Source organism: Stenella coeruleoalba (assembly GCF_951394435.1).
Source record: "Stenella coeruleoalba genome assembly, chromosome: 14".
NCBI classification, from domain to species: Eukaryota; Metazoa; Chordata; class Mammalia; order Artiodactyla; family Delphinidae; genus Stenella; species Stenella coeruleoalba.
In genome coordinates this window covers 43,523,161-43,538,713 of record NC_137160.1, presented here as the reverse complement: position 1 = coordinate 43,538,713, position 15,553 = coordinate 43,523,161, and the positions used below count along the sequence as shown (strand labels likewise).

The following is a 15,553-nucleotide window of genomic DNA, read 5'->3' as shown; positions in this document are numbered from 1 at the left end:
TCTCAAGTCCCTTATAGAAAATGGCGAGGCGCGTCTTACTCCGTATCTGTGGGTTCTGCATCCGCGGGTTCCGCGTTTGCAGATATGGAGGGCTGACTATAACTGCAATTTAAAAGTTTTTAAAGATTAAAAATAAGTAAATTCATGAAATAGAAGATTCTCTGCTTTCAAGATATTAGCAATCAAGAGTGACAAAGTTTCTTGTGTTAACTACTGAGATAATAATGAATAGGTGGACTTTGTTGTCTGTATCCCTCAACAAACAAATGATATTGCATATCACAGTTCTACAACTTTGCTACTTAAAGTGTGGTCCAAGAACCTGAAGCCTTGGCATCATCTGAGAGCCAGTTAGAAATACAGAGTATAAAGCTGAACTCCAGGCATACTGAATTGAAATCTTCATTTTATCAATAACAAGATCCCCAGTGAACAAAATACACATTAAAACTTAAGAAGCACTGTTTATAGTCATGTAGTTTTCTTAACAAGTCACATCTAAAAAGTACATTCCAATAAAAAATGAAGATAGTCTTATAAAGAGTTTATGTTTGACTAGAAGACTCTAAATTGGCCCCTTTTGCTTACATCCTGGGGCACATGATACTTGGTCAGAATGATAACATTTACTTAAAATAACACATATTTAATATCACACCTTTGCTAGGCCCAATAAGATTCTAGGGAAGAATAAAAGTGGTAAATATTTTATCCAGCCAACTCCTCAGTGTGGCCCATACAGAGAAAAGAAACCAGTAGTTAGGAGGCTGGGCAAGAAATATATCACTTTTTAAGAATGTCCCCTGATGATGTGACAATGAGGAATCCTGGATCTAGTCCCTAGTCTTTCCCTTCAAAAATACCCACCAGAGAAACATGCAGAGAGGAGTGATCCATTCAGCATTGCTTTCACTTGTTTTTTTATACCATGCCACCTCTGAAAGTACATAAATTTGGGGAGCACGACTTTGGTTGGAGATATATACCTCTGGCCATTGCTAGCTGGTAAACTAGTAATAGAGGATAAGGAAGAAATAATATATCTGACCATAAAATAGAAAATTAGCCATGGTGGTTCATCTGCCCCAGAGGAACTCATATTAGAGGCTGAACATCCACTGTCCTTAAGTATCTCTTTGCAAGGGTGGAAACAAGAACACGTGCTACGAGGTAGAGGAAAGAAAGGAAGGTGAAAGATCCATGTGTAGAACAGACCCTGCAAGAAGCCTTCAAAGGGATGTGAGTAAGCAAAAGAGACTGAAAAATTGTAGAGAAAGCCCTGCTTTCCATGATTTACCAACCAAGGCTTCATGGATCCGTGTGACCTGAGAGGCACATGAAAAAGGGCAGACAAGACTGAGAAAAATCCAAACTTAAGACAGATTACAAAGAATTAATACATAAATAGCAGGTGAGGAAGTAAAGGCAATAAATATAGACAACTATTTCAGGTTGGAATTATAGTAGAAGAAGGATATGGAGCAGTAGATTAAATGTTAACAGAAACAAGGAAGAGGTTTGTTTGTGTGATTTTAAGATGGGGAAGATCTAACTTTGTTTGACCAACCAGTGGGAAGGAAATAAACATGTTTGATGAGCCAGCAGCAAATGAAGATAAAAGATTAGTGAAAGGAACAAGTTTCTTGAGAAGATACATGTGGGAGAATAAGTGGAAAAGTTGAAAATAAAGCACACAGAAGATGGTTAACCTTGGAAAGGCATCAGGACACCTCTTCCTTGGAGAAAGAAGGGAAGGAGAGGGTGATGGAAGATACAATCTCAGTCAAATAAAATGTGGGATCACTAAGAGTGGGTTCAGAAGTGTGGTCAATGTGATTGGGGTATTGCCTGGAAGTTTGGGATGGTATGATAGGGATGCAATACAAGAAGCAAAGATAAGGCCGTTGTATAATTTATGGTCTGAGTGAGCACATTTTTGAGAATGAAAGGGGTGCTGACACATGGAATGCCTGCACAACAGGACTTGCCTGGGCAAACGGAAACATACATAGTCACCCTAGAAACAAACATCACCCCTGTGGAGGGAGCATGGATGTGTGACGGGTCCATTCAATCTCTCTGGCCCTCTCTAGCAATGTCAGTACAGGGTCAAAAAGAATCATAGTTAGGCTTACAGAGTTGGGGGAAAAAGTGAGGCAGGAATATTAGAAGATCGAGAGATTGAGGATCCCTGAGTCATTGGCAATATCTTTGGAAAGGCTGGCAATGGTGGAAGTGTTCTTAAGCCACTTGCCTCTTGTGGCAATTGAGCAAATTTATCAATCTCAATTAATTTCAGTGTAAATAGCCACATGTGGCTACGCTGTTAGAAGTGCTGGTTCAGATTAAACCAAGAGAAGAGGGAAGCTAAGAGGAGATTAATGGACTATAAACAAAGTGCTGCAAAAGTCAAAAGGCAGGAAGGGGGTTTGTTGTGCAGATTTAGAGTAAACATAACTATTTAGTTCTGTATAATGATGTGCAATATAAGTCCAGAGTGCTTGATAAGAACCAAAGAAAAGAGTTGGTAGGCCCGAGGAAGCTGAGGAATGAAGTCTGAATATGGGCAGTCATGTGTGACCCGAACATGGGGCATGATGGGAGTTAGCGGGGGAGGGGGAGGGGGGGACGGCATCTCCCACTAAAGGCCTTGAGGAAAGGTAAGTGGGTCCCTGAGAACATGAGGTGAAAACCACAGGGTAAGGAGGGAAGGACCAGAGAGTGGCTAAGATTTCAAAAGGAGAGTTTGTGTCTTTGTTTTTCAGATATGAGTTGTGTTCTGAGCTTCCTGGGGGAGGGAGTATGCATATAAAAGAATATGGATTCCTCTCTCTGGCCCTGGTCATGGTGGGAAGCAAAGGGGAAAATTAAAATTTGTTTCCTTTTGACAAAGACAGATAGTAGTGGTTAAATACCCCCCCTTTTTTAATGTCTATAATATCCTAATTGCTAGGTTATTCATTAACAAAGTACTTAAGCTGAATTGAGTGATAAATCGTATTAAACAACAAATAATTTTATTTTCCAGATCTGCTTTAACTTTGGAAATGGACTCCATTTAGAGGTAAGGAACCGAGGGGATTATTCCTGTCTTTTGGACTCAGGGGCTTAATTTCATGGAAGACAGTTGTGCCTTTCCCAGATTGAAAACACACACTCCTGCTGAAACTGCTAGGTAGCGTTTCAGGGGGCTCCAGGGAGCTCCAGTCCTTTATGTCTCAGTGCAGAAAGAATTCAGAGAGAGGCAAAGTGATAAGTTAGAAGTGATTTATTAGACTAGGACACTTGTGAGGCTTACAAGGGAGCAGGCAAGCATTGCACTTCTCCAAGTACTTAGTGGGCTACTTTTTCAAAGGAAGAGGAGGGAGGGGGAGAAGACCACCTTCTTTTTCATTCTTTGAGTCTTCAATCATTAACTCCTCCTACATGCTGGGCGGGGGAGTTTTTGACCCTGTATGGTGCATCCAGGACCGTCATGGCACTATGGAAAAATTATTTCAGGTCTCAGTACAACGAGGGTCTTTCACTTTGAAATGTCACCTTTCCATAAATTACTGTTTTTTGTGTGCAGAGAGCATGTCCTAGGGGTCATTACCTTGCTGACGTCACTGGGCAGGTTGTAGGCCTTATTTTCCACTAGTGTTTGATTGTTTGGGGGCATGTCTCGTGCTTCTGTTTTGCATGGTTTTATTGCTAAGGGAGCCGATCAGGCTTTGATGCTAAGTGACTTGCTCTGCTTTGAGGCAAGCAAGCTTGTTTCAGGATTTTTCCATTGCTTTCTTGAATGATCATTAACGTACTGGGGTCTCCCAAAGTCCCCTAAAGTTCTCTCTCTATCTATATTCCCCTAGTGGGATTTCTGAGCTAACTGCTCGATTATCCTACTCTATCCCTATCACCTCAGACTCAGCCATTCCCACTCAAACACACGCACAGGAACTTCTATCCAGGCGTGTCTGTGCAGCGTATTTTGACAATCTAAGTGTCCATCAATGAGAGAATGGTAAAACAATTGATGGTACATGGAAGAATGTCCACGATGAGGTACTGAATGAAGAATCAAGGGGCAGGACTTCCCTGGTGGCGCAGTGGTTAAGAATCCACCTGCCAATGCAGCGGACACGGGTTCGAGACCTGCTCTGGGAAGATCCCACATGCTGCGGAACAACTAAGCCCGTGTGCCACAAACTAAGCCTGCGCTCTAGAGCCTGTGAGCCACAACTCCTGAGCCCGCGTGCCACAACTCCTGAAGCCTGCACTCCTAGAGCCCGTGCTCCACAACAAGAGAAGCCACCACAATGAGAAGCCTGCGCACTGCAACCAAGGGTAGCCCCCGCTCGCCACAACTAGAGAAAGCCCAAGCGCAGCAACGAAGACCCAATGCAGCCAAAAATAAAATTAAATAAATAATGAATCACCCTTAAAAAAAAAAATCAAGGGCCACAATGAGATGTACAGTATAATTCCATTTTTATAGAAAAAGAGACCTTTTTACATGTGCACATGTATGGTCATAAGAAAAGATCATAAAAGATATTTATCAAAAAAAAAAAGATATTTATCAAGCTGTTAACAGTGAATGCTCCAAAGTATGAGTGGAAAAAGTAGGAGGATGTTTTACATTATAAACTTTAATATTATTTTAATGTTTTGATACATAATTTAATTTTTTCAATTATAGAAGAATTTTTCCACTATAAACAAAGAAAAAAATCAGTGACCTAATGATAACCAGTGTAAATATTTTGAAATAAAATACATGTTATATACAGCAACAAAATGAGTAAAACTGTAAACCTAGTATAAAAATCATTTCTGATCTTAAAATACTAGGTCAGCTGTATTAAAATTTTCCTTGGATAAAATATATATTCATCTATTAAAGCACAACTGAAAATTTATAGAATAGTTTTCTACCTAAAGTTTTTGATAAACCAAAGGTGGGTGATTTAATCCTTTAACGTCATTCTTAAAACAATAAATCCATTAACTGACACTTGCACTAGTTTTAGTTAAATTGACATCAACAGGTTACTGACATGTAGTCTTAAAACATTAGTAATTCATTTTTATATTATAAGGCACCACAGAAAAATAAAACTTCATTTTCAGTCAGTAAGAAGAAAACTCATGATTTGGTACGTTAATTTTAATTTGCGCATTTGTAAGATCACTCAATTACTCTCACCTTTTTAACTCTTCACTCTGGGAGATCTCTTCTGACCGATAAAAAAACTGCTTTGCTGGTTTGGAAACAAGCTCTTCAGGTATATAGTGTTTGCCAGAGTGTATATATTTCCTCTTTGAAAATGAAGCCTGTTAAAAAACTATGAAATTTATACCGTTAAATTTGCACAGCCCCTTTTCAACTTTTAGTAAATTTCAGGATGCCATACTAATGTCTTAGGGTACTTAATCATTTGGGGGCATTATTTTGTTGTTTTAGGCCTTACACTCAAGAAATGAAAATAAGCTGCTTCCTAAACATACTCACTCAGTGAGGCAAAAGCGCGCTTGGATTACTGCCCCTGTGGCTCTTCGGGAAGGAGAGGATCTGTCCAGGAAGAATCCGATTGCCAAGGTACCTTCTCAAGGGGAACAGGGTAATGCATGCGTATTGCTAAAGTGTGGTCTGAGGACTTTCATGTTCACTTTAAAATTTTAGGAAAATTATATGATGTACTTACTGAGGTTTTAATATTCCACATATCACCTGGAAGGGCCTCTTTCCCATTCTGGAAAATGCAGCATTATTGGTGAACATATATATATATATTGTAGGGCTTTGATTCAACTAAGAGTTGAATCTGGCGCTAGTTGAATCTTTGTTTAACAGAGTGTTACAATGCTCAAAAGGAGATAGTATCACGTGTTGGGGGCGGGGCAATGTTCTTTTTCCTACCACCCTCCTAGTTTCTCTGTCTGTAGCCCTGGAAGTTGGACTGAAAAAAAAACAGATTAACAAGAGAAAAACAAACAAGCTTAGTAACATGTCTGTCGCGCATGTAGCACCCAGAGGTGAGTAACTTAAAGGTTTGGTTAGGATTTGGGTTTATATAGCTACTTAGCAAAAGAACAATAGATTTTTAGAGAAGTGACGAGACGAAAAGGACCTTGAATCTCCAGGAGCAGCAAACTGTGGGAAGGCAGATATATGAGCAACTAATAATAGAAAAATCTAGTTAGTCAGGTTTGTTTTGTGGATTCCTCTGGTCCTGTCTCCAGGCTGATAAGGATCTAACTCCTGTGGTTAACCTTTGTCCTTCCTCTTAGAGAGTGGGGGAAAGGCACCTTTACAACTTTATGTCCTGCTCTTAGGCAAATAGGGGGAGGGCAGAGAGCTTTCTTGTATCTGATTCTTCTCAATTGCTTTCGGCTTGAAATAATTCTTATACCAGAGTTGCGTATTCTGCCACCCTACACATGAAAGTAGTTTTCAGAATGAAAAGAACTGATATCTAATAGGTGGTAGGGTGACCGACCACACATCCTGCCTGAAACAGTCTGAGTTTGTAGCCATTGTCCTAGCCTAATCATTAATAACTCCCCTTTCACTCTCAAAATGCCCATTTTTTTGGATAAATTTTATGGTAATTCTATTAATATGTATCTCAGACTTATCATGTGCAAGTCTGAACCCCTGATTTTTCCCAAAAGCTGTTCTCCATAAGTTTTACCCATTTCAGTAAACAGCACTATAATTCTATCCAATATTTCAAAAATGTAGCAAGTACTGTCAGTTCTATGCCAAAAATGTATTCCAGATCTGTCCACTTCTCCCCACTGCCACCCTCCTTGTCCGAGTCATTGTCAGCTCTGACCTGTGCTACCAAAAGCGCCCCAACTTCATCTCCCTGCCTTCACTCTTGCCTCTGCCTCCCCCCACCACAGTCCATTCTCCAGAAAGCGGCCAGAGTGATCTTTTGGGGGTTTTTTGTTTTGGTTTGGTTTTTTTATAAATTTATTTATTTTCTTTATTTATTTTTGGCTGCATTGGGTCTTCGTTGCTGCACGTGGGCTTTCTCTAGTTGTGGTGATCGGGGGCTGCTCTTCCTTGTGGTGCGCGGGCTTCTCATTGCAGTGGCTTCCCTTGTTGCGGAGCACGGGCTCTAGGCTCGCAGGCTCAGTAGTTGTGGCACATGGGTTCAGTAGTTGCAGCTCACGGGCTCTAGATTTCAGGCTCAGTAGTTGTGGCGCACGGGCTTAGTTGCTCCATGGCATGTGGGATCTTCCCAGACCAGGGCTCGAACCCGGGTCCCCTGCATTGGCAGGTTGATTCTTAACCACTGCTCCAACAGGGAAGCCCCAGAGTGATCTTTTGAAAAGACAAATCAAAGCATCCCCTTGGTGAGACCCTTTCAACAGCTGCCCACTGCAGTGGAAGGAGTAAACTCCTCTCCTCGGCCTACAAAAGCTCTTGGGATTCATTGGCCTTGACCTCCTCTCTGACCTTAGCTCCTGTCAGCCCCCAGCCCCCACTCTGCCACCTCCCTAAGTTGACACAAGCCATTCCAGCCTCCCACCCTTAGCACTTGCTGTTGCCTCTGCCTAGAACCCCCTCCCCACAGATATTTGCAGTATCTCACAGCATCAAGCCTCTAGCCAAGAGTTACCTCCTGAAAGAATTCCCTTCCCGGCCTCACCGGTCTCAGTCCCCTCACTCGTTCTGCTCAGTTTCTAGCTCATTCGCCTCCAGGACATTAGGTCATAAATTGCTTGCTTGTTGTCTGGTTCCCTCAGTAGAGTGTAAGCTCCCCCAGGGCAAGGGCTTAGACCTTAGGGCTCACAGCTCATGCCCTGTGCCCTGAGCAGTGCCAACATCCAGTAGGTGTTCAGTAAACATTTGTGTGAATGAATAATTGTTCATATGCAAGTTGTACCTTCATCTTTCCCATCTTATAAACATTATACATGATGAGCTCCTTAAAAGAAAGAGCAGCTACAGAACAGAAGACAACACTTTCCTTTTTCCAACAGCATGTTGTTTTCATAGAAGCTTTCTAAAATCTAAATGTTTAATTACGGTTTTACATAATGGTATGTATATAAGGAGTTAAGCTTTTCGGTTTGGTTTGGTTTGGTTTGGTTTGGTTTGGTTTGATGAGATATCTGAGTCATTCACACATTCTTTCACACATTCTTTCCGTAAAATGCATTGATTCTTTGGGGTTCGATAAGTGTTAGCTATTCTTCTTACTAATTTTAATTATAAAAGTTGTTCATCTTATTGTGGTAAATATTTCACAATACATATGTGTATCAAACGATCACATTGTACACTTTAAACCTACACAATGTTATGTCAATTATATTTCAATAAAGCTGGAAAAAAGTGAAAAAAAAAAGTTGTTCAGAGTAAAATGTACATAAAAAGCAAAAGATCTTGTATTTCCCTAACTTTCCAAATTCTCTGTCTAGGAGTAATACTGTCAACAGTTTAGTATCTTCCAGATCTTGTGAAATACATAAATATGTATATACTTACATACTCTTACATGCATACATATATATACAAACCAACTGTTATGTCCACACACAGTTTGGATCTATTTTTAACGTAAGTGAAATTATATAATACATATAATTAGCACATAGAGATCTAGAATATTCTCTATAAATACTGAAGTATATATGTATATGCACATATACATGTGTTGTGTGTGTATATGCATGTACTTGGCAAAAAAAGAGAGACAGACAAACAGAAACACAGAGAACAAGAAAGACAAACAGAGAGAGAAGCTCAGTGAAAAGTGATCATGGGCTGCCCCAGGATCACCGTTCCACTCTTGGAGCAGAGCAGCTGTAGCAGGAGATTGGAGCCGCATTGATCATTCTCAGCAACAACCCCCAGCCCCAGTGCATGTTGAGAATCCTCTGGGAAGAATGTTTAGCTAATCCTGAGATTTCAGGACAAGAATTGGCCAGGCAGGTGGGTGGTGATGGCTTCAACGATGTCTGAAGAAAAGAAATTGTGGATCCAGTAGGAGGCCACAGAGACACGCTTACTAATGAAGAGTGAGAGATACAGAAATGGCAAACAAACAAACGAATTGGAGATACAAATAAAGCTGTTTATAGAGGACGAAAGTGTTAACTACAGAAGACCCAGCGGGTTAGAAACCCTGATTTGCTGAAGCATTCCAAGCAGGCAAACACTTGACTATTTTAACCCTTCTATGGAAGGATGCCTTATTCATACTGTCCTGATAATCGAACGGAGTTATGAAGGTGATTTTGACTCTGCAATTTTTACCTTATGTGCTAAATTTAAAATCCATCCCCACCAAGATGTACCCCCCTAATGATACCTTAATTTCATAACAACCCTGAGAGGTAGGCAGTAGTGTCTCTTCAGGTTACAGATAAGAACACTGAGACACAGGAGGGTAGGTAACTGCCTCAGCATCACTACCTGGTGAGTGGCTGAGACAGGACCAGAACCAGGTCCTCTGACACCAGTACCTCTTCTCTGGAGCACTTGTGCACCGCCCACCCTCCACCCATCAACATCTGACAGCTTCAGAGCGAAATTTTCCATTAAAAACAATTACCTATAAGTTATAGAGAGTTTAACTTGAGGCATTCCTTTCTTATTTTTATGTTAGATACATTCTGATGTTGCAGAAGAAAAAGACCTAAAAATTACATACAAATACACTGGAAAAGGGATCACAGAGCCACCTTTTGGTGTGTTTGTCTTTAATAAAGACACCGGATTACTGAACGTTACCACCATTCTAGATCGAGAAGAAACACCATTTTTTCTGGTAAGAAGAACAATTTTACATTTATTAGTTTGTAGTTCTTCTTGGGTAATAATTATGTTATGTTTTATTATTGTTTTGAAACTATGGTACTTGAATGGCCTCAGCTTAAATCTCATCCCTTCTATTATTTATGTCGTGATTTCAGCTAATGGGTTATGCTTTGGATGAGAAAGGAAACAACTTAGAGAAACCAATAGAACTCCGAATTAAAGTTCTTGACATCAATGACAATGAGCCAGTGTTCACACAGGACGTCTTTGTTGGGTCTGTTGAAGAGCTGAGTGCAGCAAGTAAGAGGTTATTTTTTTTTTATGAATGAATATCCAAGGCCAATTTATCCCCATTGTGTGACTGAACACTGAAAGCTCTGTCTTAGTGGAGGCTGGGTATTACCCACAGGACAAATAATAATAAACGTATTGCTCTAGGTTTGGAACTGCTTTTTTGTTATAAATTTTTTACCCTCAAACAGATGTGGTAGATTGATGTGATAGGTTAGGTCTCTATAGCAACTATTCAATTTTAGTCTGTATCAGGAAAGCAGCCATAGATAACATGTAAGCATGGTTGTGTTCCAATAAAATTTTATTCACAAAAGCTGGTGGCTGGCTGGCTTTGGCTCACTGGCAGTAGTTTGCTGACCTTTGACATATTATTTCAACTGTCAGACTTCAATGCAAGTGTTAAACGCAGGAGAGATTTCTCTTTGATCAGAATGTAAAGAATAACTATGCTTCTCCTCAATTGCTTATACTTTAATAAGCATGCATTTGTATCTGTTCATTCTCCTTTCTTTGTATGGGTTATTAGGTCTATTATAAACAAATTTGTGACCCTCCTATAGCAAGTGTTCAGGACTTCATCCTAAAAATTGTATGTACTGACCTCAGCCTCACCCTCACCTTATTTTTCCTATTCCTACCTCCATTCACACTTATTTCCTCAAACAATTAAATGTTTTGATCTTGGTAAAGTGATTTTGATAAATACCTGGAATCCTTTTTGGAACAAGTTGATATTATAAATAAAATAATAACATACATTAAGTATGCTAAAAGTTGAGTTTCATCTTGGACACCTTTGTTTCCGATGCCAGATACCCTTGTGATGAAAATCACCGCAACAGATGCAGATGAGCCCAACACTCTGAATTCTAAAATTTCTTATAGAATCGTATCTCAGGAGCCTGCTAGTTCTCCATTGTTTTACCTAAATAAAGATACAGGAGAGGTTTATACAACCACTATTGCCTTGGACAGAGAGGTAAATTAATATTTTATGTTATTCATCTTTTCAGCTCTCCTCTGTCTTTCCAGTTATTCTCTCTCTAATGCTTTGCTAATTTTCTGACTTTGGTCTATGTTACTTACTCATAGGATAACTCGGAATAATCCTCCTCTAGGGATGTGCTGTCTAATATGGTAGCCATCAGCCATATGTGGCCATTGACCACTTGAAATGTGACTAGTCCAAATTGAGATGTGCTGTAAGTGGAAAATATACACCAGATTGGGAAGACTTAGTATGAAAAAAAAAGAATGTAAAATATCACCTTAATAATATTTTTGTTGATCACATGTTGAATTGATTATATTTTGGATGCCATGGGTTAAATGAAATATATTTGTTTAAAATTAGTATTACTTGTTTCTTTTTACTTTTTTTATGTTTATTTATTTATGTCTTTGGCCACGCCACTCGGCTTGCAGAATCTTAGTTCCCCGACCAGGGATTGAACACGGGCCCCGGCAGTGAAGCACCAAGTCCTAACCACTGGACCGCCAGGGAATTCCCTCTTCTCACTTTTTTAAATGTGGCTGCTAAAAACTTTAAAATTACGTAAGCAGTGTCCTAGGGCCTCTCCAGTCAGGATCTGTTTGCTAGAGAGTTCCAAAGCAATGTTCCTTAATTTGTGTCTCTATAATGAAACGTCAGGAATCTTTTGTACTACTAATACATACGCAGAGGGAGGAAAACAGTTTGAAATAGGAATCCTATTTAGGGTAATAGAAGTATTTGTAAAGGAAAGAGTTACTGTAAATCCCAAATTGGAGGAAAATTTGAGTCAGTTTCCTAAAAAGGGTGCTTTCTCAAACATTTCATTTTTTGTTTCTAAGTCAAAGGGAACATTTTAGTTGAAAAAGGGAGTTTTTTTAAATGCTACAGACATAAAGGTCTTAACAGCATGCAGAGTAAAATGTGGATGATCCAAAGAACAATGTATTATCATCAAATATAAATCATCATCCAGGCACCGTCAGGGTGTTTTGTATTACTTGGAAAAATGAGGACTCTGGCCAGAGATGGAGAGGATGGTGCTCAACATTCCTCTCAAGGTCTTTGTAAAATTAAAGCATATTATTACTCCTAAAATTCTACTCTACCTTTTTGCATAAAATGAGAATGGAAAAGTACTATTTTGAATTAGTAGTGTGATTTTTTTTAAATGAGCTTCCGTCTCTGGACAGTTTAACCAGAAAATACTGGCTGTCGCTTATTGGGCACTCACCACATGCCTGGTGCTATTACAAGCCTTTTATGTGGAATAACTCAAATTAACTTCACCTGTAAACCCTGTGAAGCAGATACAATTACCCCCATTTTACATAGAAGGAAACCAAGGAGCAAAGGGATAATGTGTGTCCAACCCAGCTAGTAAGTCAGAATTGGAACTCAGCCAGCTGGTTCCAAAGCCTCTGCTGTCCTGCCTCTCACTGAGCACAGGGTCCCCAGGCATTGGCACTGGCTGCCCGGCTCCTTAAACAACACCCACACTGAATGGAGCCATCGGAAGGGGACCACGTGGAAGAGAGGTTTCCCTTTGGAGTAATATCTGAAACGTTATTCTCTAGGACACGTTCTCCAAGAATCTAATCTCCCGGGATGTATGGACAAAGTTCACCAAGTTTTGCCTTCACTGGTCAAGTGTTCTTGGGGGATTAAGTTTTCCTGGCTTAACTTTTAGCTGAAAATGATGTGTGGGATAGAAAAAACCAAGTCCTAGAGTCCCATCACTTCCAGTATAGTGCAAACTACATTTTGAATGCACTCTTTTGTGCTCAGACTATTTTAAGGAGAGATTCATCTCCTGATAAATATCACCAATGGCATAATTAAGAATTCACTATCAACAACTGCATTAGGGAAAAGCTCTGATGGCAAATAAACAGCATCTTCATAGGATTAACAGCAGATCATGAAACTTATTTATGAATAAAACATACTGTGGTTCATTCCCTTGATGATAAAGTGAACTAAAACCAGAAAGATAGAGCCATTCATTTTCACCCCAGCTGGATATTTTTTACTTCCCTGTAGGAACACAGCAGTTATACTTTGACGGTAGAAGCAAGAGATGGCAATGGACAAGTAACAGACAAGCCAGTAAAACAAGCTCAAGTTCAGATTCATATTTTGGACGTCAATGACAATATACCTGTAGTCGAAAATAAAGTGGTAACTATTATTTTTATAACAAACATGCCTATGTATATTTTAGTCATAAACTAAAAATATATCACCTAGGTTTGTGTTACCTCAGAATAAAAATTGCCTGTTCATGTTTTGCAGTATGAAGGAATAGTTGAAGAAAACAAAGCCAATGTAGAAGTTTTACGCATAAAAGTGTTCGATGCAGATGAAGTAGGCTCCGATAATTGGTTAGCCAATTTTACTTTTGCATCAGGAAATGAAGGGGGTTATTTCCACATAGAAACTGATACTCAAACTAATGAAGGAATCGTGACCCTTATTAAGGTAAGTACTTAGTGTTCAAGACTGGAATGGGAGAAGCTGGTCCAGAGGAGGGAACTGATCTATTTTGAGCTCCACATATTTACAAGTACTTTTCATAATCAGTTAACTGGCACCACAGTTGTAGAGATAGGAGCCACCCCTACTAGCCCTATTTCTGTGGTTAGTAAGTGGTTACACTGTTTGTGTTTCTAATGTCAGTAGTAGGAGGGTCACATTTTGAAACACAGTGTTATAAGTGTGCTTAATTGAATCAAGGAACAAAAATTTAATGGTGTTATTAAGCACATGGGTCTTAAACAATTAAAACCCTTACTCCCACAGAATTTCTTAAACAAAACTTAGATGGATCTATCTAACAGAATAAGTAAAGAAGAATATCAGTGTATGTTTAAATGGTTTATGGTAGAATTACCTTATCAGATTTTAAAATAAAAAGCAAAGCTACAGCTTTCAAAATACTGTTTCATTAAGTCACAGACAAAAATTGATTCCAGAGGTTTCCACATTTTTACAAAAACTTAATATATGGCATAGTATGTAAACCCTAATAGCAGGAAGAGGAATGATGATAATGTATAACCGAATAGGGAAAAATTAACTTGAGGTTTCATAGTAATAATTATTGATACCATTTATCAATAGGCTACTGTATGCATTTAGATGACTTTTTGTAAAGCAAAGGAAAATAGAAAAAGATTAGCTCATGTTTGAAGGGAAGACACATTTTATGATTACTGAATACATGGATAATGGCATCAGAGATGAAATAGATTTACCTGCTTATACAGAACTAAGCATACTTTTTAGTCACAGATTATAGGTGCAACCATGCTAGATGCCTGAGATAAAAAGCCAGTAATACACATAAGGAGAAACAATCACTTAGTGATGAATAATAGAAATACCCTCAATGCACCATGGTAGCACAAAAAGGGGTTATCAAAGGGGCATGAAAAAAAATAGTAAATTTAGTATTAAAATGACAGCAACAGATTAAGACAATTACAAATTTACTTTTCCGATTGTATAAAGAATCACTTCCGAAGTATAAAGGCGGTAATCAGATTTCATTCAAATAAATGGACAAGGAAGATAGATAAAGAAGATATACAAATAGCAAATGTGTGCATAAAGGATACTCAACATCATTAGTCATTAGGGAAGATGCAAATTAAGACTATGTGAGCTACCACTGCACACCTGCTAGAATAAGCTACAATCAAAGGAAGACTGACAACACCAAGTATCAGCAAGAATATAGAACTGGAACTCCTATATATTGCCAGTGGAAACATTAAATGGTAGAGCCAGTTTGGCAGTTTTATAAAAAGTTAAACATTGAGTAGTTATCCAGTGACCTAACAATTTAGTCCTAGGTATCCACCCAAGAAAAATAAAAACATACATCTACAAAAAAACCAAAAAACTTGCATGCAAGTGTTCATAGTGGCTTGTATTCCTAATAATGAAAAACTGGTAACAGTCCAAATGTCCACCAACTGGTGAGCAGATAAAATGTGGTCTATTGATACAATGGAATGCTCTTGAGCAATAAAAAGAAATGAAGTACTGATACATGCTACAATGTGGATGAACCTCAAAAACATTCTACTTTATACAGACACAAAATACTATGTACTGTATGATTCTATTCGTGTGAAATTTCTAGGAAAGGCAAAAAGCGCTTCTATAGAAAACAGATCTGTGGTTGCTTAGGGTGGGTTGTGATTTGGCTACAAATAGGCAAAAAGGAACTTTTGGGGAGTGATGGAAGTGTTCTAAAACCAACAGTCTTGATATTTGCAAAACCATATAGGCTTATGAAACATCCTCATGTTTTACACTTAAAAAGGGTAAATTTCATTGTAGGTAAATCATACCTCAATAAAGCAGTCTAAAAAAGAAACAGGAGAAGAATAGATACTTTAAACTGTAGAAACAGAGATAGTAAATCATCCCATGAGAAAAAGCCTCAGCTGTGTTAACAAATAAGTTTAGTATCTTTAATGCTATTGAAGATAGCAAAA

General features: G+C 38.8%; 1 protein-coding gene across 1 annotated transcript in view; it reads left to right on the top strand.

Annotated features, from left to right (window-relative positions):
• DSG2 (desmoglein 2) overlaps positions 1-15,553 on the top strand; it is a 47,751-nt gene that overhangs the window by 14,263 nt on the left and 17,935 nt on the right. Inside the window, exons 2-8 of the mRNA XM_079943360.1 lie at positions 3,029-3,064; positions 5,447-5,581; positions 9,609-9,770; positions 9,916-10,060; positions 10,867-11,033; positions 13,089-13,226; positions 13,341-13,526. Of these exons, the coding sequence (XP_079799486.1) occupies positions 3,029-3,064; positions 5,447-5,581; positions 9,609-9,770; positions 9,916-10,060; positions 10,867-11,033; positions 13,089-13,226; positions 13,341-13,526 (969 nt within the window). The remainder of the gene's footprint in view (positions 1-3,028; positions 3,065-5,446; positions 5,582-9,608; positions 9,771-9,915; positions 10,061-10,866; positions 11,034-13,088; positions 13,227-13,340; positions 13,527-15,553) is intronic.